A 21,475-nucleotide genomic window follows, 5' to 3' on the forward strand; every position below is an offset into this window, starting at 1 on the left:
AGGCTGTTAATCATAGTCTCACAGAGCAACTCAGGTTGGAAGGGACTTTGAAAGACCACCTTTTGTGGGAGCCTCAATGAGAACATCTAGCCTGTTTAGTCCTGTCTTCAAAATCTCCAGTGATGAGACCTCTACCTCCAGGGATGTTGTTGCTGTTATTCTTACTGCAAAAAATGTCTTTCTTGTATTGAGATGAAACCTATCCTCATGGAAATCATACCCATTGTCTCTTTTTTTCTTTTGTATGGCTGCTTGTGAAGAGAGAGCATGTCCTCTTTATAGTCACCTTTTAACTACTGAAACTACAACGAGATCCTTCTGTTCCCAAGGGGGAAAATACTTAAATCCTCTAGTCTTTTCTCATAGAGCAGATTCTCCAGCTCTTTGATCATCTCTGTGGCCCTCCTTTGGACTCGTCCAGTCTGTCCATTTTTGAATTGTGGGGACCAGGACTGGGCACAGTACTCCAGTTACTGTGCAGTGATGGGAAGAGTCAAGTTTATCAATCTACTTGTAAGGACAGGTGAAAAATATTAGGAGATGAGAACTAAGGGCATTGAGAATAGAAAGAAATAGAAATGCAGGACTGGGGAAGGGTATGCCACCTGGGGAATTTCTGATTTAGATTTGGTTAGCAAGCCTGCCTTTACTCAGAGTCAAGACCTGTGTTTGTGGTCGCTTGTATATGCAGTCTCTTTTTTTCAGTAACATCCATTCCCTTCTAACCTGCAAGGGCATGAGAGCTCAAATCTGCACAAAATCATAATTTGCTGTTTGTCATTTCTGTTTCAAGTGACTTCTCCCATCGGGACTGAAGCAGAGCCTATTATTGTGCTATTTTTGCCCCACAGCTCTACAGGAGTACCTAAGTGTCCTGTGCTGAGATCTCTGCAGGGAGGAGCAGGTATGTGCTCTGACAAGGCTGTGCTCCCCCACCAGAAGGATGTTGGAGGCTGACAGGCCTGTTTCCTGAGTTCTTGCTGTCCTCTGCAGTGGCTTTGGCACTTTATGCTGAAATATTCCCATGATTAAACTCCACAGCATGTGTTTAAGACAGGCTGATCTTTAATTTCGTCGTCATGTCTGAGTTGTGCACTTTGTGGGATTCTGAAGTGGTTTTTATTACTTTTCACGCTGAATTTTAATGATGAGAACATAAAAGCTTTTTGACTGTTATGCACTATTTTTTTTTGTTATAATCACCATTAATAATCTTATCATAAAACCTCATTTTCATCAATGTTTGATTCACATTTCATAAATGCCTCTGGCAACCGCTGGAATGGCACACTCTCTTTATAAAACTCAAGTACCTGCTCTGCTTTATGAGGATCCATCATCAACAGCAGATCTGCAGCAGGACAGGGCTGTCTGAGGGAGCACAAGGGCTGGTGGAGAGCGATGGCTTCTATGAGGCTGCTGCCACCACAGCTACTGGAGAAAAGCTGTGTGGTGGTGCTGAAGCAGTGCTCTTGTAAACTGAGAAGATGTTCTGCAGCTGCGACTCTTGTGCCACTGATGCAGAGATGATTTTGGCCTATTTTATGGGATAAGTCAGTGCAAGTCACTGGGAGATTTGTGGGAGAAAATCATGGTAGACATGGAAAAAGTAGAAGACCCATCTATTTATCGATTTAAGTGCTTATAGTGGCTAATTTTGACGTTTCAAAGATGTTTAAAACATTGTAATTGTTACTGACATAAATAAATGAACAAGGGAAATACCTAAAAATGCATTCAAAAAAATTTGATTGGCATTTTAAAAATACTTGTACTGCAGTAAACTTTGAGTCAGTTCAGTTTAATCCTAGTATATTTGTTTTCACTTTCTTTAGGAGAACGCCCCCCAGGGACAGATGTACTTGGATAACAAAGATTACAATACAGTTTCTATTCAACAAGAGATGGAGCTGAATCAGACATCTTCACATCCAACCAGTTTATCTGCAAAGGTGGCAGCCAAACCAGTGACCAGAAACTGCAATGAGCTGCAGTTATTAAAAGAGTATCCTGTCATGGTAGCGAGTCTTGGAGAGCCACAGACCCTGTGTGAAAAATCAGCAATAGAGGAGGATAGCTGCATTGCCCTGGGGAAGGATTTCACTCCTGTGCCCATGCAGGGAAGGTAAGAATAAGAACAAACAGAATGTTTTTTCTCCAAATCAAAATTAATTTTTGGTTTCCTTGCAGGACAGATACGTATGTTCATTAAGTGAATATTTCTCCAACTCACACAAAGAAACAAAACCTTAATGGAACATCAGAGCAGTTGTAATTGCCATGGAGGGGTCATGCATCACCAGATTTCTAAACTAATCTCAGTGTTAATAGCCACCACGGGCCAATTTTGCTGTGTTTTCAAGATCAGACAATTGGCTTTTCTTCTCTACTTGGTGTCAGAAAACACACAGAGATAAAGCAGTTTTCACATCTCACCCTATACCTCTTTCAGAAAAATGCATCATAAAGACGTCACTACAGCTAAGGCTGCAAACCCTAAAATGGCACAATATAGCACAACTCTGACATCTGACACACCACACATCAAGTGGACAAGGAGTGTGTGCTCCTCATGCATCCTCTCCCGCATCAGGAAAGGTGCAGGTTGCTGGGCAGGGGTGTTAATCTTTCCTGTTGCGACAGATACAACATCAGCAATTCTATTTCTAAGAACTTAGAAATAATTTATAGACCCCAAAATATTTCAGGTGGATTTTGAAAGCTTTGAACCAGCAGCAACCACAGTGAGTGGAAGGCAGTCAGGGTGGACGGTCAACTTTTTTGGGTAGTTTTGGGAATCTTTAGAGGTGACTTGACAGAACCCAAAGTGAGAGAGAAGGGCTGTACCTAATCCAAACTCCTGCAGAGCACAGGCCTTGAAGTGCTGCCTGGCAGTGTCTGCATTGAGCAAGGCTTACACTGCAGTTGTGAAGTAGAGTGTCAGCACTATATCTGGAACCCGGATGCTGGAGACCTTTGTTGTGTGGCTACAAATCAGGAAGATCATGTCATGTGGGAGATGCCATCCTGGGGGCTCCCCACAGTTCTGTCTGTGTTGGTCACATCTCTGGTTTGGTGAGCAGGGCTGAGATCTGTCCCATGCCCCTCCATCTCAGCTGGAAAGAAATGTGCTTGTCTTGGGAAGAAAGGAAGTTTTGGGCATTTTGGGGCATTTCCCTGACCTGAGCAAAGGACAGCCTGGCTAGATGGATGAGTTTTGCTGTTCCACTTACTTACACACAATGTAAGTATGGCATAGAAATCTACAGCAAAGCCAGTCAACGTTTTAATGTGCATCTGAAAGTGTTTCCGTCAGAGTGAGAACTGGAAATCATTATAGCTATGCTTTCCAAATATTAAAAAAGTTATCAAATTATCATCTTGGTCAAAAAAGCCCTATAAATCCTTTAGAATTTTTTTTTTAGTATTTGAGGATTCTTTTGTGCTGACTAAAATTTTATGGACAGAATCAAATCTTGTAAAAGTTCTTCAGTTCAGTATGTGAAGGGATGAGTTAATGTCTTATTTTGAAAGAGCATGGTAAGTACAACATATATGTGAGGATGGCGGGAAGGCAAGGGAAGAGAAAGGAAATACCGAGTGCATCTGAAGACGAGGTTTTTCTTTTGTGAATTGACACCTCTGTTCTGCTACAGCTGTGTTTGCCAGTGCTATTTACTCACTTATTTACCATCCTGGCATGTGAGCAAAATCCACAATTGTATTCTTATGGACCAGCTTTCACCATTCTGGCTAAACTTCTTCCTATTATTTTTCAGTGAATGATATGAATTTATGTAGCAGTGATATGCAACTTCTGTGAACCTCTGAAGTGCCAGAGATGAAAAATACTAGATCATGGGGGGGCCTACCTTCCTGTAAGCGCAGGGAGTAACTCCAAGTCTTTTGCTGACACTGTTAGTGTTGAGTAAAGTGGAGTCACTGTGGGTGATTTAGGAATAGATGTACAATTGAATAGCCATACCCATGCCCATGCTTCCTTTCCGACAAATGTATATCTAATCTTCTATAGCAATATATTAGGGTTCAGGAAAGGATCTCTCAAAATTTCTTCTTGTTCTCTCTGCCTCTTGCTCTTCCAGTATTGATTTGTTTTTGGTTTTGGGCATGGAGATTAAATTTATCAGTCTTGCCTTAGCATGTGTTTTAACCAATGTACATCAGGTGCAGTAAAAATACTGATGTGACCTGTATGACCACTCTATATGAGCAATTACCCTTAAACATACCCAACAGAATGCAGATAAAAGCACAGATAAACCTCTGCAGAGTCACAAGTTGTTTGATTAGTTTAATTAGAATAAGAATTAGCTTTTAATGTAAATTGTTCTTTTTCTTGCAAAGAAAACTACTAATGATTAAAAAATGAGGAGACCAAATCTTTTTTTTTTTCCTCCCATAAAATGGTTCACTAAATTGGCACGTCTGTATGGTTTGCTTTAATGCATCTACTTAAATTAAATTGCTGAATTATCTTTCAGGATAAGATTCCCAGGTTCTCTAAATTTTTCAATTGTACACTGAGACAAGACTTTCCAAAGAATCTATTTAATGGAACAGGAGATTTATCTCGGTCTCTAAAATTACCTTTAAGAAAGTGTTCTTGAGTTAAGCAGGGCCATTTACCCTGGGACAGAGATGTCCACCCTATTTTGGACTGAGCATTTCCTTTTGATTGTAGCACAGTCCTGCAGGTATTTTGTGGTCAGTGTACCTATTGGGCTGCCTGCCTGTCAGAATGCCTTCTCATTTACTTTCTGTGTTGAAGAGTGATACCTTCTGACTCCAGGTTTTACTGCATTGCCTTTGGCTCTCTTGGCTCTGTGTGAGGAGGTCTGGACCATCCACCATGGTCACTTTAATGATCCTGTATTTCCAGAGCATCCTTCCCCTAGAAATAAGCCTGTCTGCCTTCTTGTGAACAACATACTTCCTTCAGTCCTATTTGCTGTGGGCAGTGTAGGCATGACTCTCTGAAGTGAACCATGAATGAGTTCCAGTGACATCTTGTTCAGTTGGAATGCACCTGGCCTAGGCGTATGTTTACACTGACCTGTGGTGTACTTTGGTCTATCAGAAATGCAGCTTTTAAAGTACTGAAAAATGGCAATGAAGTCTGCATTTTGATTTTTCATTTGTCTCAAATTCCTCAGCCTTTTAAACAATGGCTTGACCGGGGTCCTTTTCATTACAGTTACATGAAAGTGGCTTTCACAGTCAATGGACCTTGGTCCAAGCCACCTTCATGAGCTCCTTACCGTGCAGGAAGATTCCACACTGCTTGTGGCAGCATGGACAACACTCTTCATGTCAGCACTGTCATCTCCAAAGACACAGGCTACTCCTTTCCATCATGTCTCTGTACGTACAGAATATGGCCCCCAAAAAGGCCCTTTGGTCTCATCATTATCAGTGCTATTTGCATGGGAAGACCTTAACAGCATGGTTTTATATGAACCAAATCTGAAATCCTCCTCTGTGGTCCACAGGAAGCAGGTTTTGTTTGTGTGATCATCAAAGGCATCTATAGAAATGAGGTGAACAGTAATTCTTAATTCCATGTAAGCAATTACTTTGCATTACTCCACTGAAGTTATATTTGGATGAACTTGGCCCTGGAATTTTATGGTTATTTAATAGGATAGTCCTTAGAGGACTTTATTCTTTGTGCATCATTAAGAAGATCCATCGACAGGATAACAAAAATAATCTCAATTTTTTTTTTAGTCTGCTTGAAAATGTATTTCAGCAAGCAAAACTATTTCTTTCAGCATTTCTCCCTCAGTTTCACTTACATAATATAAAGTAAAAGTAAAAACAATCAACCAAATCCATCTCTTCCTTTGCCCTGAGTCTCTGGCCTCAGGATCAGTAGGGAGATTGTTTTGCAATGAGAAGGTCAGTGATAAAAGTGTCTGTTGAATCCTTGGTTTGTAGCAAAACAGCAGAAAGATTGCAATTGTATTTCCTGTTAGCTGGAGAAACTGGAAGAGGAGACAGTATTGTATAGTGAGAAGTCAGTATGAGAGTGAAGTTATTGTCTTTAGCCATGAGGGATTATAAATCTCAATTTTGATTTTTAATTATGTTGATGTATTGCTAAGTTTAAAAAATGTTTATGAGATTTAGAATTAGATGTCAAGAAGACATGGTTGCTGTCTAAATAAGTAAAATTTATGTGACAATTTAAAAGCTTCTTTAATTTATGTGACAATTTAAAAGACGGGGAAAACACTAAGGGAAAAAAACTCCATGAAAACAATAAACCTTTTTTTTTTTTTTTTTTTTTTTTTTGTGCATCCTAAAGGCTAATTTTGATCTTTGGCTATTAGAACAAAATGGGATCATTTTCTGTTTAACAGTCAAACAGAGAAAGCATCACTTTCACATCATAATTGCATGTTTGTGTAGCAACCATTCTGATTTTTTATGTCAATCACACAAACATTAGAGAAGAGTCGAGGACAGATAGATGACTTCACAGCAAACCACTACCTTCATCATTCTCAAGTGACTCCTAGTTATCTTGCTTGCTGCCTGAATGATGGCATTTCTGGCTGTCTTCCCATTTCTTATCCATGGTGTATATTTCTGAGGTTTGATTCCCCGTGAGGATTTTAAATGCTATGACACTGCAGTAAAAAATAATACTGAAGAAGTTTTAAAGTCTGATTTTGCTAATTGATTTCATTTGGTTCATTTGGTTTTAGATAGACCCTCTCAGACATTTACTGTTTACATGGAGACATGTGACTGCAACACAGCTTATCATGAGCAAACTGTGTAGGGGCATGGAACTGCTGAGACTCTCAGCTGAGATTAAAGCTCCCTGCTGTTGCCTCCACTGTATCATAAAATACCATTCAAAGCCTGAAAACTCAAAAGAAGCAATAAGCAGCTCTAGCAAAACTTTAGGTTGAATGGTAGGAAGTACAACAGAAAGACCATATTACGCACAATAGGCAAATAAATAAGTTATTGTGGGGTTCTGCTGCCCCATTCTAATTTGCTATTCTGCATTTCCTGGGAAAAAGGTATCTTGCAGTGGTAACAGAAGGAAGACTGAAACGTAGTTGTATGATGTAACTTAAGGAGAAAGTTTGACTTCATTTGAGTAAAAGAGGCGTGTTCAGCAAAAGACTGTTTTTGTGACATAGTTTCTGCTGTTAATGAAACATACAGAAACAGGCCTCACTCATTATAAGTTTCTCTGTGTTCAAAGTTTTTAAATTTCATTGTTGCTTTGTATTATTCATCATCGCAGGTCTAATTTCTTATAATTATTCACAGTATCTCAGATTGGTCATATACTACAATTTCTGTTCTGCCGTTGACAGACTAAAATCACAGTGCTCCCATGTAGCCACTCAAATGCTTTTTACTCTGACAGAACATTTTGTAAACAAGAACCCACCATTATTAATTTTTGTTTCTGAGTGCTCTGTTGAAAGAATTAGGGGGTACTAATTAACTGATTCACACTTTTCCAACTGTCAGGCTAAACATTGAGCTTAGCACTCAGTGAAAAATTTGCAGTGTACTAACCTCCAGAAGCCAAATGTTTCATTTGAGTGCCTGTGACATTCCACAAAGCTGTTGAATTTTGCAAGCAGCTGCTATTTTCCTAATAGTTAATAATATGGTAACGTGGGGTTTGTCTTTGTGAGACCTCTTAGGCCAGTTGTAAAAAGATGCCGGTCACATACAAGATTGGACTGGACAGCACTTTCCTTGTGCAAACCTCTGCTTAAATAAGGAAAGGCTTTTAATGTCAACAATGATTTTTTTTACATTGAAGACTTAGAAAAGAAATGTGTTGCACAGGGCCAGTCACAGTTGAGCAGGAGGGCATGCCTGGGGCTTAAATAGCTGACATGAGGAGTAGCTGGCCATCTATGATGAAGCAAATAACTCAGACACTCAACATGTCACCATGAAACTTTTTCATTGAAAAATTGGTCTGTGTGCTTTGCTCCTGACTGATGTGCATGTTTGCAGGTGGCAGCTCCGACATAATAAACGATTTACAGAAATCATAACTTTTCATTAGCAGCTGGAAAGTTACACTTATTAATAAGATTTCAGTTTTGTCCCAATTTTTCTGCTGTATAGATGTGCAAAAGTTTTATGTGAGGAAGAACAATTGAGTTTTCATGGACAGTAAGTAGGAAGAAGGAAAAGAAAGCATTGGAAATCCATGGTCCTTACATATATTACTGCATCAGGTGGACATGCATATAGGCAGCCACTGCAGCAATTTTTTTGGGTGGTAAGTGGTCTGCATGATAACATGGCAACTTTTCCGTGGGCCCAGGCTCTGCAGTTGAAGGGTAGAACAAGACAAGACCTGAAAGTGAAGCCAAAATAATTGAGAAAGGGAATGATGGGGAGAAATCTAATGCTTGACAGTAAATTTGGGCCTTTGAAATTTAAGGTGTGGACCTCAATGAGCCTGAGGTAGAGCAGGAGCCCATGAACTTTGCAGATCATAGAGGGAGAGGACATCTTGAGAGGGAGAGGGCATAGAGGGAGAGGGCATCTTGATTTCACGGTCTAATCAAAAAAGAAGTAATGCTAGTGGGGGTCACTTAATGTAATTTTTCAGTAGGAAGTGGAAATACAATCTCTGCTTTGCTCTGAGTAGTATTAAACACACATCTCCCAATTCTTGGTAAGTGTATGGGTCCATGTACATCTGCCAGACACAGTCCATCGGCCAGACTCCAAGACAATATTTTTTTTCTTTTTAATGTATTTTTAAAAATATTTAATGAAACATCAATTAGAACAGCAACTATAACTCAGATATTCTATTTTATAAGAAAATTTCCTGATAATCAGCATTGTTTTGTTTATATACTCTTGATTCTTCTTTCCAATGACTATTATTTTGTTGAAAATATAAGGGTCTGAAGGGAGAGGAGAGGAAGGGTTTGCAGTCTTTAGTCTAATAGTCAGGGTGATGAGGTGAGAGCTTGGTTAGCTTAGTTCATACTGAACATTTGACCAAAAAAGATTGCCTCATTCTCTGCCCAGACTGCTGGGGAACTGCTGCCAGAGGCGGAGAGAGGACTTTGAGACACAGGTGGAAGGAGAAGCATTTATATGGACACATACCAGTAAAATGCAGAGGCAGTAGGAGTAGTGGGAAAGATGAATGGAAACTCTTCCATGCAGCTAAAAAGGGTCACAGGGTGAAGGTGAAATGCAGTGTGAAATATGGAGTGTGAGAAGGGTGACTGAGCTATGGATTGAATTAGGTAAAAGCAAGTTAGCTCTGTGGTTATAAGCTAGACTCTGATGCAATCAATCCACAGATATGAAAAAAAATTTCAACTCCCCCAAAGCTGCAGTTAACAAGAATATGAACTTGTCAGTCCCAAACCTTGAAGCCAGACAGCCAAGTTAGCAGCATTCCTTGCTTACCCTGAATATCTTGCACTAACAACTACTTACAGCTTGGTCTTTCAAACAAAAGCAAGACATGTTAACAAGATAAAGACATGGAAGACTATGATTCCTCACAAAATAAAACAATCTCACCCCACAAGGGGGTACAGAAATCCATCCATCCTTCCTTCCTTCCTTCCTTCCTTCCTTCCTTCCTTCCTTCCTTCCTTCCTTCCTTCCTTCCTTCCTTCCTTGTTTTCCTTCCTTGTTTTCCTTCCTTTTTTTCCTTTTTTTCCTTTTTTTCCTTTCATAGCTTGCTGTTAGAACCAGATGTTTTAGAGCATAGTTCTGCTGGTGATAGGGATCTTTCAGTCTGCCCCAAACTTTAAATCTCTCTCTCATTAGAATTAATTACCATCAGAGTGTTTTGTCCTTTTGTGTTAAAAGCACTGGAAATCTTTCCTCAGCTGCAGCAAAAATTTCCCGGACAGCGGTGGTCATATAGTAAAGAACTGAAGTTCATGTTAAATTGAATGTAGTTGATGGAAAAACAGATTAATGTAGATGGGAGAAATTAGACAGTGAATTAAAAAAAAAGGGTCACAGTCTGTAGTCTGGCAAATCATATGGCTTTTTAAAAAAACCTGCTATACATAAGGAGCTCAAGTGATTTACTCTCTGAAATACAGCAAAAGCTGTATTCTGATAAATGAGTCACCAAAATGCTTACAGACAGTGACAAAGCAAGCAATTCTTTGCTTGATAGGGGCTAATGGGGCTGCAGGGGCAACCTGCAATAATTGTGCTAATGGACCAGCAGCAGTCAGAGACCATGCAGAGCTCTGCCCACAGCAGGTCGGAGCTACGTCAAGGACAGCACCATCAGCTGGAGTCAGGGCTGTCAGAACTGGATGGGTTCAGAAGTAATGCACTTGTGTTCGTTTTTGCTTTTTAATTTTTTTTCTTAGCTTATTTTTATAATATTTCTTTTGGGCAGGGTAAAATACAAAACAGATTGGCACTTACAGCCAGTTTTAAAAAGTGGAGCAGAAGCTACTGAGTCAGTACTGCGTGAATTAGCATCATTCAGAAGCAGCTGTGAAAGGCTGAAGGCTTCACTCACTTTCAGAGCTTTTCTGTCTTTTCTGTGCTAGTCACTAAGGACAGCAAACACAGTCCATCTGCCGTTCATTCCCTGGTACCCTTGAGCAGAGTTTCTGTAAGGACTCCCTTGCCTGAAGTGGAGCTCTGGCAGTGGGGGAGTATGAAAGCATCTCACTCAGATGGCCACACTGGCAGTCACATTGAACTGATATGTCTGGCAGGGCTTTTTGCTCTTGGTATTTGAGGAGGAAACACTATGCTTTTGAGCAATTTACTGTAAGAAGTCTAATCCTGAGTAGGGTAAGTAGTGACTTTTCCTCCCACTCTTGTGGTCTTACACAATTTATTTTTCTCTGCTGCCAAGAAAACAAAAAAGTAAAAGCACTTTCAAATACTCTTTGTTTCTAATCTTCCTAGAAGTGATAAGAGCAACTCTACCTCCTCAGTCATGTTAATGACATGGGACCTGCAATCCTCTTTAGAAGTCTATTGACAGCTGGTTCAGCATATAAACCTCTTACATTGGAAAGGATGAACCTGAATTTAGTGAATCTGTCTGCTAAAAGGAAGAATAAACCCAGAACGAGGGTAACAAGGAATACCCTTCTGTTTTCTCTGATGTGTCTTTAATTGTGTAAGATAAAAGGGCTATGTTGTAATATTATATGAACGCCTGTTTTTTTGTTGCAACCATTGGCAGCATGTATTTTCTTTGCCAAGCTACACTGTTTGCTGTACATTGGGCCTCCTAGTGGTTTCCAGTGCAGGCCAATGAAAACAAATGCTCTACAAAGTGGTGCAATGGAATTAATGCATTTTAGACATTATTTTTGAGTCATATCTACTTGGCATATTGTAGTATGTGCCCAAAAATAGGCCAAACCAGAACGGTAGGAAGTAGTGATATTTCAGAGTAAAAACTTTGGACATCAGTGTTTGGAAAACCATTGTTTTTAACCATAAGTAAAATGGCAACGAGCACTCCTTACAAACCTGTTCCTAGTTGAATGGAAGTATTGAAGAAGATTACAGAGCCAGAAATATTCTGACTTGCCTATTTGGACAGAAGACAGACTGTCCTTGATAGAAGTGAATTTGTCATATGGATTTGTATGTATTGGACATTGTACTAATCACAGTTTTGAATCTATTTTTCTGTCAACAAAAGTTGATAGAGCTCTACTGATGTTGTTACACCTGTCATGCTTTCTTTCAGCTGGAAATCTGATGTTGTGAGGCAGAACACACAAGAACTCTACATCAAAAGCAGTTAACAAATGTACCAATCTATTTACAATTTGGAGTAGGACTGATCATTTAATTTTCTTGATATGCCAATCCAAAAATGTTTTAGGCTCAAGCAGATAGGTTGGAGAACAGACAATTCTGGCTCTTCATACTTCCTAAACTCTATATGAACCTGAAAATATTTAGGTCATACGTATAATACATTGAGGTAATCTAAATTAAGTCTTGACACTGGCTTCCTTATATGTAATGGAATTTATTTATTTGGATGCAAAATTAATCAGCTGGATCCCACCTGTGCTGCATCTGTATCTCTTCAGGAATGAGATTTTCAGGGTGTCATGGTCTGTACCACATTTAGCCTTCATTAACAATAAAGTTGCAGGTAGGAGCACACTTTGTCTTATTGTGGTTACAGCATTAGGTTATTTGTTGCTGTCGAGGCGGGTCACAACACATATATACACTGACACCTCCAGGCAGTGGCAAAAAGCATCTTTTATTCTACAAAGCCTCTTGTATGCAGTTTCTTGGAACTCGTGCTGTGTCCCCATTGGCTTCTATGTTAACACCCCACAAAACTACTGGTTATTTGCAATTAACACCCACCTAAAACAAATCTAAAGTAAATAACAGCCTCCCCAGTGCAGCTGTGCATTCTTCATCTGTTGTTTTGGGTTCTTGCTTCTGTTGATGTTGAAACTTCTCATGGGTACAAACCAAATTCTCAAGGGTACAAAGTGGTTGTGTCCAAGTTGAGCTCTGTGAAGCTTTCAGAGCAGCTTGTTGGTTTCCACAGTTATTGCCCAAAATAAATTAATATATTAACTGGAATAATACTTCAGAGCTGAGACTGCAGCCGTATCTTTTGCGATGAATAAAAAATGTTGATGGAGTCCATCCTTTCTAATCAATGCCCTTTTTAAAATTTGTCTATGTGATTTTGTCTTAAGTTTGTTTAAGTTAAAATCTGTTCTTTTAGCTCTGCCATGTGTCATGTTATCTTTTCTCTTCAGCCCACGCTTTTTCCTAATGCTACTGGAGGAAATAATTCCTGTAGCTTCAATTCTTCCACTATTCTAATTAACTTTCATATTCCATAGCCTAAAAATAGTACGAAATGATTTTTTTCTCTGTGACAACCTGCTATGGGTCTCTACTTCTCATAAATGTTTTTTGTTTGTTTGTTTTTAAAACATTTCTTTTCAATTGTAGCCTACTTCTAGATGCCACGACTCAAATGAGATTGAATTATTTGTGCCCTTAACTGTTATTTTTGTGTAGAGGAACAACTATTATTTTATGTTGTTTCTTGAGGTGCAGAAGGGCTACTTCCACAATACTTTTAATAACGATGTCTGATTATGGGCACTTTAGTGTCTTTTTTTGTTTCTTTGTTGGCTGTTTGTTTTGTTTTTTTTATTTTATTTATTGCCCTGCTGCCAAGAGTATCCACTTACTTGGCTCCTTTGCATTTCCATTTTTGTCAGAATATCCTTCAGTTTTCCTGCTATGTCACAGTCTATGGATAATTTCTTTTTGCAAAGTGCCTGTGCAGATGGTATTAAAAAGAGAGTTGTTGATGCAGTAACTGTTGTCAATGATTTCTGGAGTTGTTTTATTGAAAAAATATATGCAAGAACTGTTTTGTTTGCACCTTTTCTTACATTTCAAGCTTTTCTTATTTGGAGGTGCTGTTGTTCAAGAACACTAACCCTGTTTGATCCATTTGAGTAGATAATCAAATAGCTGCATAACTGTCTGGTTCAACACATGGTAAAATGACAAGAACTGCTTTTTAAACATTTAAATAGTGGTTTTAGTTCATCCTTTTAAGAATGCTAATGAGTGTTTTTGATTGAAAAATTAATAGATTATTCAGGCACTGTATCTGCTTGAGGAATCAAAACACTTGTAAAATTTCTTGTGTCTTTAACTGTCTATATTAGCTGTGCTCCACTGCATCTCTGCTGTAGAGAAGCTGCTGACATAGAGCAGCCATGTAAGCATGGGCTTTCCCCTTTTCTGCAGATAATCCCTTGATGAAGAATTTTCTTTTTAAGTCAGGGGCACTGACACTTTCCCTTTTGTATTTTCTTTTTCTTTGGGAGCACAGAATGAAGTTTTATTTATGTAGCCTCATTTTTGGGTCGCCAGAGATTTTCATGTGTATGTGAAGAGTTGTTGTCCTATTTTTCTGATGATCAGTATCCAGGATTTATTTAGCTTTGGGATGGTGCTAATTTTTAAAACATACATAACAAATATTATCACGTATCTCATGAGGAATATGCTATTTCAGGAACAATATGGAAGGAAGTCACCTCTGTGAGACTATGGAGTAACCAAACTTATTCCATTCTGTATAGGGTCGAAGTAAATGTGGTGTATGAGAGGAAAGAGTCTGGCATCTGAGTGACAGGGGGGGAAGAAGTGTATGAAGAAATATGATGTCAAGTTAAGCTATATTTCAGGAACAAAACCATCTGCCATGTAGGAAGAGGCATTTCCTTATGAACCCTGAGAGGCATGATTTTGGTTTTTGGCTTTTCAGTGCACAGCAGCATGTTCTTACCTGGAGAAGGTTTAGAGTTTATATCAGGAGGAAGGGAAGCTGAAATGGCATTATTATTCTTTGTTTTTGTCGTCAGTTTCCCCACTTTAGGGGGGACTTGCTGAGTATAATTTGCATGCTACCCTGAAAGAGACAATCAAATTTTCAGAGTTTCTTTGGAATGCGTTACTTATAATCCTCAGTGTTTGGGTTGATTTGTTTGGTGGTTGTTTTTCTTCCCCTCCTTTTTACTTCGAGAATTTCAGTTGAATGTGTTTATGGACTCTGATCTTGTGTTTTAAATTAGTCTCCCCTTGGTCAGCAAAGAATCAAAAATCTGTGTTTCAAAACTGCTTGTTAATACAGATTAGAAGCTCCTTCTCTGACATTGTAGACTTGAGGGTCTAAATAGATAAGGCCTTTTAAGGCAGAAAAAGATGTCTGGTAGCAAACCAGAACCTAAGGCTATGACATGAAGTTCCTGAGACTCATGAACTGCGTATGTTAATTCGTAACAGCAATCTTAGTGAAGGGCTATTGTGGGGAAGAGCAGCATCTTTGTGAGATAAAACTGCATTTATTCTTGAATGATTTCACTGAATATCATCCAAATATAAGAGAAAATATTTTATTGTTATGATTTGCCTTTTTATTTTGTTTGGTTTCTTTAATTTGTTCCTCTGAGATTTTCAACACTTCAAAATTTTTTGTCTCTGATATAACTGAAGGTGGAATGCAAATGACCAGTTATGTGGAATTACTCTGTTTTGTAAGTTACTTATTAGGAAGTTATAAGGAAATCATGTTTGGAAGGACTTGTTAATAGATTTTTTTGTATGCTTAAGCAACACTGAGTAACTTTTTTGAAAACTCTTCTGTATGAAAAAAGAGATTTGATCGAAGTGCAAATAAAATGTACATGAAAAAAGTACTTTTTATTACACTGTAATATAGAGATTATTTGTGTAAGGCTTATATATTATTCAGTGAAAAAGTCTTTCTGTTGCTGCAGAGGTTCCTTATATAGACAACATGGGAGATGTGGAGGATGAAAATGATTTGAAGAGATCACTCTCTTGCCAGTAACTATCCTAAAGCAGACTTTCAGATGGCAAAGCTTATACGAAAAACCTCAGTGTCTGATGCTCAGCCAGAACCTGAAAAGGAATTCTTAGTATCTCCATTGTAATTAAAATAATTTAAAAAAGTAAATATAATGGAAGGACTTCCAAGTGAAAAAACATCTATTATTTTATCAACTTAATACTGTTATTTCAAAACATGACATCTATATCTCCCACTAGAAAGTATTTATCTGCAAATTTTACTGCTGTTTCTTCTTTGTCTACTTGGTCTCAGGCTCCAGCTTTGAAGCAAATTTCAGCGTTTTTGCTGGGTCCAGTCCACCTAGATCAGAATCTACATAAAGGCCACATAAAATGTCCTAGTTATATTGTAATACCTGACTATTTAACAGATATGAGGATGCTTGAACTTACCTTATTTCATTTTATTGTGACCAAAGGAAAAAATACTAATCCCAGCAAGCTTACAATAGTTTGGATCCATCATGTGCGGTTTTTTAAAACAAAGCTTAATTTGATGACAACTTGAGTTTTTTTAAGCTGTGTGGTGGCCTGCCTCTGTAACACCTCTCCAGGCACAGAGATCAGCCACATTTTCTCATGTTGTTAATGAGCTTTTTTTTTGGTAGATGTCTGGCTTTTTTTTTTTTTGACTCTAAGGAATGGAGACACCTTTTTTTTTTTAGTGACAAAGTCTTTTTTTATCCAAAAGTTACAGTTTGAATAATCTTCTATCCAAATTCTTGGAATGAAACATATGGAACTACAATTTGCAAAGAAATGCTTAAAAAAGGAAAAAATAGATTCTTCCTTACGTGATCTCTAAGCATAGCTAACTAATTACTCTTTTCAGCCTCCAAAACTGGGGTGAGTGGCATAAGAATACATCTTAAGACTATACAAGGCCAGAAGAATCAATGCATGTCACAGCTTGTCAGTACATTGCTTGGATTAAGGAAAATTTTATCCAAATAATCCTGCCTCACTGTTGTGTATGAAGATGTTCCTTCATCTGGGAAGTGGCCAGTAATCTTGTTTTAATAGTGCATCCTTTTCTTGCATAATTCTTGAATTCAGCTGGTCTGTAAGTAAATCTTCCTGCTGCAACATATTTTCCCCCAAACCTTTGAGACTACAACGTTCTATCACTTCAATGCTTGACGAATAACAACCTTCTCTAGAGGTGGTTACATCATCTAGTTGTATCTCAGACCTACTCTTCTGTTCATATTTCCATCATCTAAGCACCCCATACTGCATCTTTAAGAGAGTCTGGTCAGATATAAAGTTAAAGCATTAAGTTGTGACCACTTTCTCAATGTTTGAGATTTTTCGAATTCCCTTATGGACTAGAAAAAAGGTGTGATCCTCCTTTATTTATCATAAGTTCAGTTAGCAGCAGAGCTAGTTAAGGTAAAAGCCAAGGATGTCAAGGAAAAATGCTAGCATTTAAAAGCCAAGTCTGCAGAATATACTGAAGTGTCACAAGTGCAGTCATGCTTTAAGTGTTGCTGATAAATTTCCTCCCTAATGCAGACTCATTTTTCAGTATACCCTGCAGCATTTGCAGATAATAGCTCTTAACAGGTTATCAGTGTAATCCATAGAGATACTGGGGGTTTGGAATTTGGACCACTACCCATACTGGCTCCTGATACCTTTTTCAAATTTGCAGCTTTCTGGCAGCTGCTAACAGCTAAATTCTTTTAACAGCATCTGCTCCTGAAATTTATTTTCTCCTTCAGACTGTCTGCAGTTTTCCATGTGGTCTCCTGTAGCTTTCCAATTTTCTTTGCTGAAGCAGAAAAATTAGAGGAAGAAACAGCAGATACTCTTTTCAGTGCAACTTCTCACTCCTTCAAATGGTAGGTTTTTTGGACCTGCCATATCACTGTGGTCCTAGTGGATGATCATGAAATCAGGGTTGACTTGTGTCCCCATCCCCATCCTGTCCCCGCTCCCTTGTTGGGTGCTGTGGAACAGGCCCTGGTTGGGAAGATCATGGCCCTGCCAGACCCACAGCCACTCCCTGCTTCTGACTCCCCTCCTACTGGGTAGATGGACCTCATGATGCCCTGACATGGGAGCAGAAAATGTGTGGAGAACAGTTCCTCTGAGGTAGAGTCAGAAATGCTTAATGGCAGCTTAAGGGTTAAGTCCTTTCTTTTATCTTCACCCACTGCAGTGAGCTCCTGGTCTGTTAACTATACCTCTATGTCTTCTTGATGGAGAGCTTCCCTGACAGAGGCAGGCAAAGAGTTTTAAGGTAGACAAATGACCAAACTGTGGAGATACCTGAATTTTTTTTTTTTTCAGAGAAGTGCAGTAAACCTCCAAAGCCCGATTTGATTTTAAAACAGGAATCACAGGCAGCACTCTATTTTCCAGGCTATTTTTTGAACCTAAAATTGCCCTTGCAGAACATGTTCACTTTCCAAATCCAGCAGAAGTGAATGAAGCAAGCACACTGTGCGTGCCCTGTATAAGGAACCATTTCCATCTAGAATAAGCTCAGCACGCATTTCTCTACACATTTCTTAAGCATGTTCCTTAATTGCCTGGGGTCTTGGCATGGCATATGTTTCTCAATTTGGAATAATAGAATAATTTAGGGTGGAAAAGACCTTTAAGATTATCAAGTCCAACTGTTTCCGCAGCCCTGCCAAGAACACCACTAAACCCTGGCCCTAAGTGCCACATCTACTCATCTTTTAAATATCTGACTTACCTGGTGGTAACTTAACACTTCCCTGAGCAGTCTGTTCCAATGCTTGACAACCCTTTCTGTGAAAAAAATATTTCCAAATAGCCAATCTGAACTGTTCCTGAAACTACTTGAGGCCATTCCATCATGTCCTGTCACTTGTTTCCTGGAAGAAGAGACCGACACCCACCTCATTACAACCTCCCTTCAGGCAGGGGGAGATAAAGTCTTCCCGAGCCTCCTTTCCTCCAGACTAAACAACTCCAGTTCTCTCAGCTGCTCTTCATAAGACTTGTGCTCCAGACCCTTCACCACCCTATTTACTCTGGACACACTCCAGCACCTCAATGTCTTTCAACATGAGACCGGCCAGCTGGCTGTACCTCTCACAGGTATCAGGTAGTGCCAGCCCTTCAGGATCCCTCTCTGGGGATCCCTCTGCAGGATCCTGTACAGTCCTGTCTAATAGAAAACTTAAAAAGTCAAGTAGAAAATGAGTCTGTATTAAGTAATGCTTTCACTGCTAATTTTTTCTGACATCTTAATGGTGCATGGGTTTAAAGGGCCTGGAGGTTATTTGCTGATTTGGTGAAGCTACATGAAGCAGTCATCAGGAAACATCTGGAACATGTTGAGAGATGTGAGCTCTGGATTCTTTCCTTGACTCTGAGAGTATTAGCTGGCCATAGTTCATTTGTGATGAGTAGTCATAGCAATTTCCCCACGATGTGCTACTGCTGAGCAGAAATCATCACGGAGGGTTGCATACCATGAAGTTGTCAGCTGTATGCATACAGCTGCTTAGTGCACAGCAAAGGTTTAAGAGTTGAATGCTATGATGTTGGTCAGCACAGTTTCTGCCATGTAACTGTTCCTCAAAAAGTGGACTTTATCAGAAACTCACAAATACCAGGTCTGGTGGAAGAAAGTGTTTTAAGTGCAGTCAAAAGCTGGTCTGGGGCTTTCTTTCTTTGTAGTTTTTTCTTTATTTTTTTTTAACCCCTGTTTTTCCATTTATTTCTGCATTTTGCTTGTTTACAGTTATGATAAGAGTAATTAGTTCAGTACATATGATTTGTATAAATGTTTTCAGGGAAGATGAAGCTTCTGAAATAAGGTTTTATTCTAAAAGAATCTAGAAATGATAAATTAAATTCACGCTGTTGTGACTAGTCCCCTGCATGATTAATGATCTCTCATATTTTTACTCTGGACTTCTTCTCTTCCAGGAAATTTTGCTTAAGTTGTTGTATTTCTTAAAACTCTTGGCTCAGTAGTATTCTTGAGCTTTTGTTTGAGGCAACCTCATGCTTATAATATTTTTAGTTACTAGTTTAGAATTAGATTACTAATTCAGGAAAGCATGCTAACTCTTTTTTCCCCCTGATTTTAATTTTTTATATAGTGAAATTTTTAATAAGTTATTGTCAAAACTGCTGATGTTCTTGCATAATATATATGCTTCCATATTCACCTCTTCTTCAATTCTGACCAAATCTTTCCCATGGAAGTGAGAATTACTGCTTTCTGTTTTCATAGAAATAGCTCCCCAACTGATAGTTGTGTGCATGACATAACATATGGGAGATGAAGCATTATATTAGCTGATATTTAAAATGAATCTTTTTTATTATAAGGATTGAACACAATGCATTGTGCAGCATGATAAATCTTTTCAATACAAGGCTAAATAATAGGTTCCAGTCAGACCTAGTGATTATTTTAAGTGTTTGCAGCCTAACTAGGATGAATATGGTCATTTGCTTTCTCAGGCTCTTGTAGGATGTTTATTTCTTTTGGTGTCCTTTGCTGTAGTGCATTTGGGATTCAAATGTTGCTTATGGCTGAACATCAGTGCCCACCACAGTCTTCCTTTTCCTTTTGTTTAAAATTGCAGGTATAAACACAGTTAGGAAATGCCTGAAAATGTGGTCAGAGTGCAGGTCTAGTGCTCGATGGCAGGAAAGTATCAGCTGCAGGTAATGGGAAGCAGTGGTGTGCTGTAGGTAAAAACCGCAGGCCTCTTCAGCCGCCAACTCTGACTAATGTCTGAGGAGTCATCAGCCCATCAGTGGGAGCAACTGGAGTCTCCCACATCTCTTCCTTTCATCTCCTGCTCTCGCTGTACCTCTCCAGAGGGCCAGTTTGACCAACTCAAACTATTCTGTGATTCTCATATTTGATGTAAAAAATGCTAATGATTTTTGGGTCTGGACCATGAGAAAAGAACTGTGAACACAAGTGGTGTCCAGCTTACCAGATCCTTGCCTGCACACAGTATAAATCCAGTGGTCCTCTCATCCTGCAAAGAGGCCTATCCACAATGGGTTGATGAGCTGACCTGGTGATCAGTGTCTTGGTAATGTTGCTGATTTGCTCAGTAGAAGTGGATTGCACTCCATTCTAGCGTGTGGATATAATGGAAGTTTCTAGCTATTTGATCAGGAAGAAACATTCAAAGTGTGAGCTTTGGTTTTGAAATGTGTCACATTTTGATTTGTTTCCTATTTAGACAGTGTCCCAATTACCAGCTACTTGCAGGGTTTAGGAGTACCAGGAGTGATACTAAGATGGTTTTTGAGCACTGCAGACTTCTTCCTCTATCAGCAGGGGGTCTTTGGGCCTTCCTAGGTTTTGGTTGCAGATGATCTGTTATCTTTGGATTAAGTGGATGGTCAAATTGCATCTATAGCATCTCTGCAGAAGTATGAGGGGCATGGGGGTCTTGCACTAGGCTCTCTATTCAATGATGACTTTAATTTTTATAATCCATCTCTATTTTTTAAATAATGTTTTTGCAACTTTTCTTTCGAGAGCTTTCATCCTTCAAGATTCCTTTATGCCCTAATTAGCTTTATTGTTTATATTACTCTCATTCTCTAATTAGAGTAATCACATCATGGGGGAGTTGAGGCTCTTCTGCTTTTTCTCTAATTATTTTTGTTTTGTCAAGCCTGGCTGTTTCCTGCTGCTTATTCTTGTCCATGTGTTTTTATTCTCTGCAAATTGATGTTGTCATGTACTAATTGTTTTTACTTTATCTGAAGACCTTTTCTATTTTTACTGTCTTTGTCATTCTTGGCCATCTGTTCAGCTCGAGTTTCTTTTAAAAGTGATGGGACCAGTGCCAGCAAGTGGGGGTAACAAAGTGTAAGAAGAAAGTGAAGGTGCTATCTTTAACTAGCATTCTGAATTCTTCAGCTCAGGTTCTGTCACTTAAACCACCTTCCACCTGACCTTTATCCTTTCTTTCTTGTTGCCATTCCTGTGGTTGCTTTGCCCTTCAACCCTTTTTGCAAACTGGCTATTCACAGTAGTGGTGAAGAGCTGCTGAGATGTGGATTGTCCGTGGAGATACATATGCCTGTG

At 39.0% G+C, this 21,475-nt stretch overlaps 1 protein-coding gene across 11 annotated transcripts in view; it reads left to right on the top strand.

Annotated features, from left to right (window-relative positions):
• OCA2 (OCA2 melanosomal transmembrane protein) overlaps positions 1-21,475 on the top strand; it is a 192,121-nt gene that overhangs the window by 24,771 nt on the left and 145,875 nt on the right. For 7 of the 11 annotated variants that reach the window (XM_032100281.1, XM_032100282.1, XM_032100291.1 and 4 more), the window contains 2 exons: positions 852-904; positions 1,836-2,125. In XM_032100281.1, the coding sequence (XP_031956172.1) occupies positions 1,857-2,125 (269 nt within the window). In that variant the 5' untranslated portion in view covers positions 852-904; positions 1,836-1,856. The remainder of the gene's footprint in view (positions 1-851; positions 905-1,835; positions 2,126-21,475) is intronic. The other 4 variants (XM_032100285.1, XM_032100279.1, XM_032100284.1 and 1 more) reach the window with 1 other exon arrangement.

The sequence above is a fragment of the Corvus moneduloides genome, chromosome 2 (genome assembly GCF_009650955.1).
Source record: "Corvus moneduloides isolate bCorMon1 chromosome 2, bCorMon1.pri, whole genome shotgun sequence".
Lineage (NCBI taxonomy): Eukaryota > Metazoa > Chordata > Aves > Passeriformes > Corvidae > Corvus > Corvus moneduloides.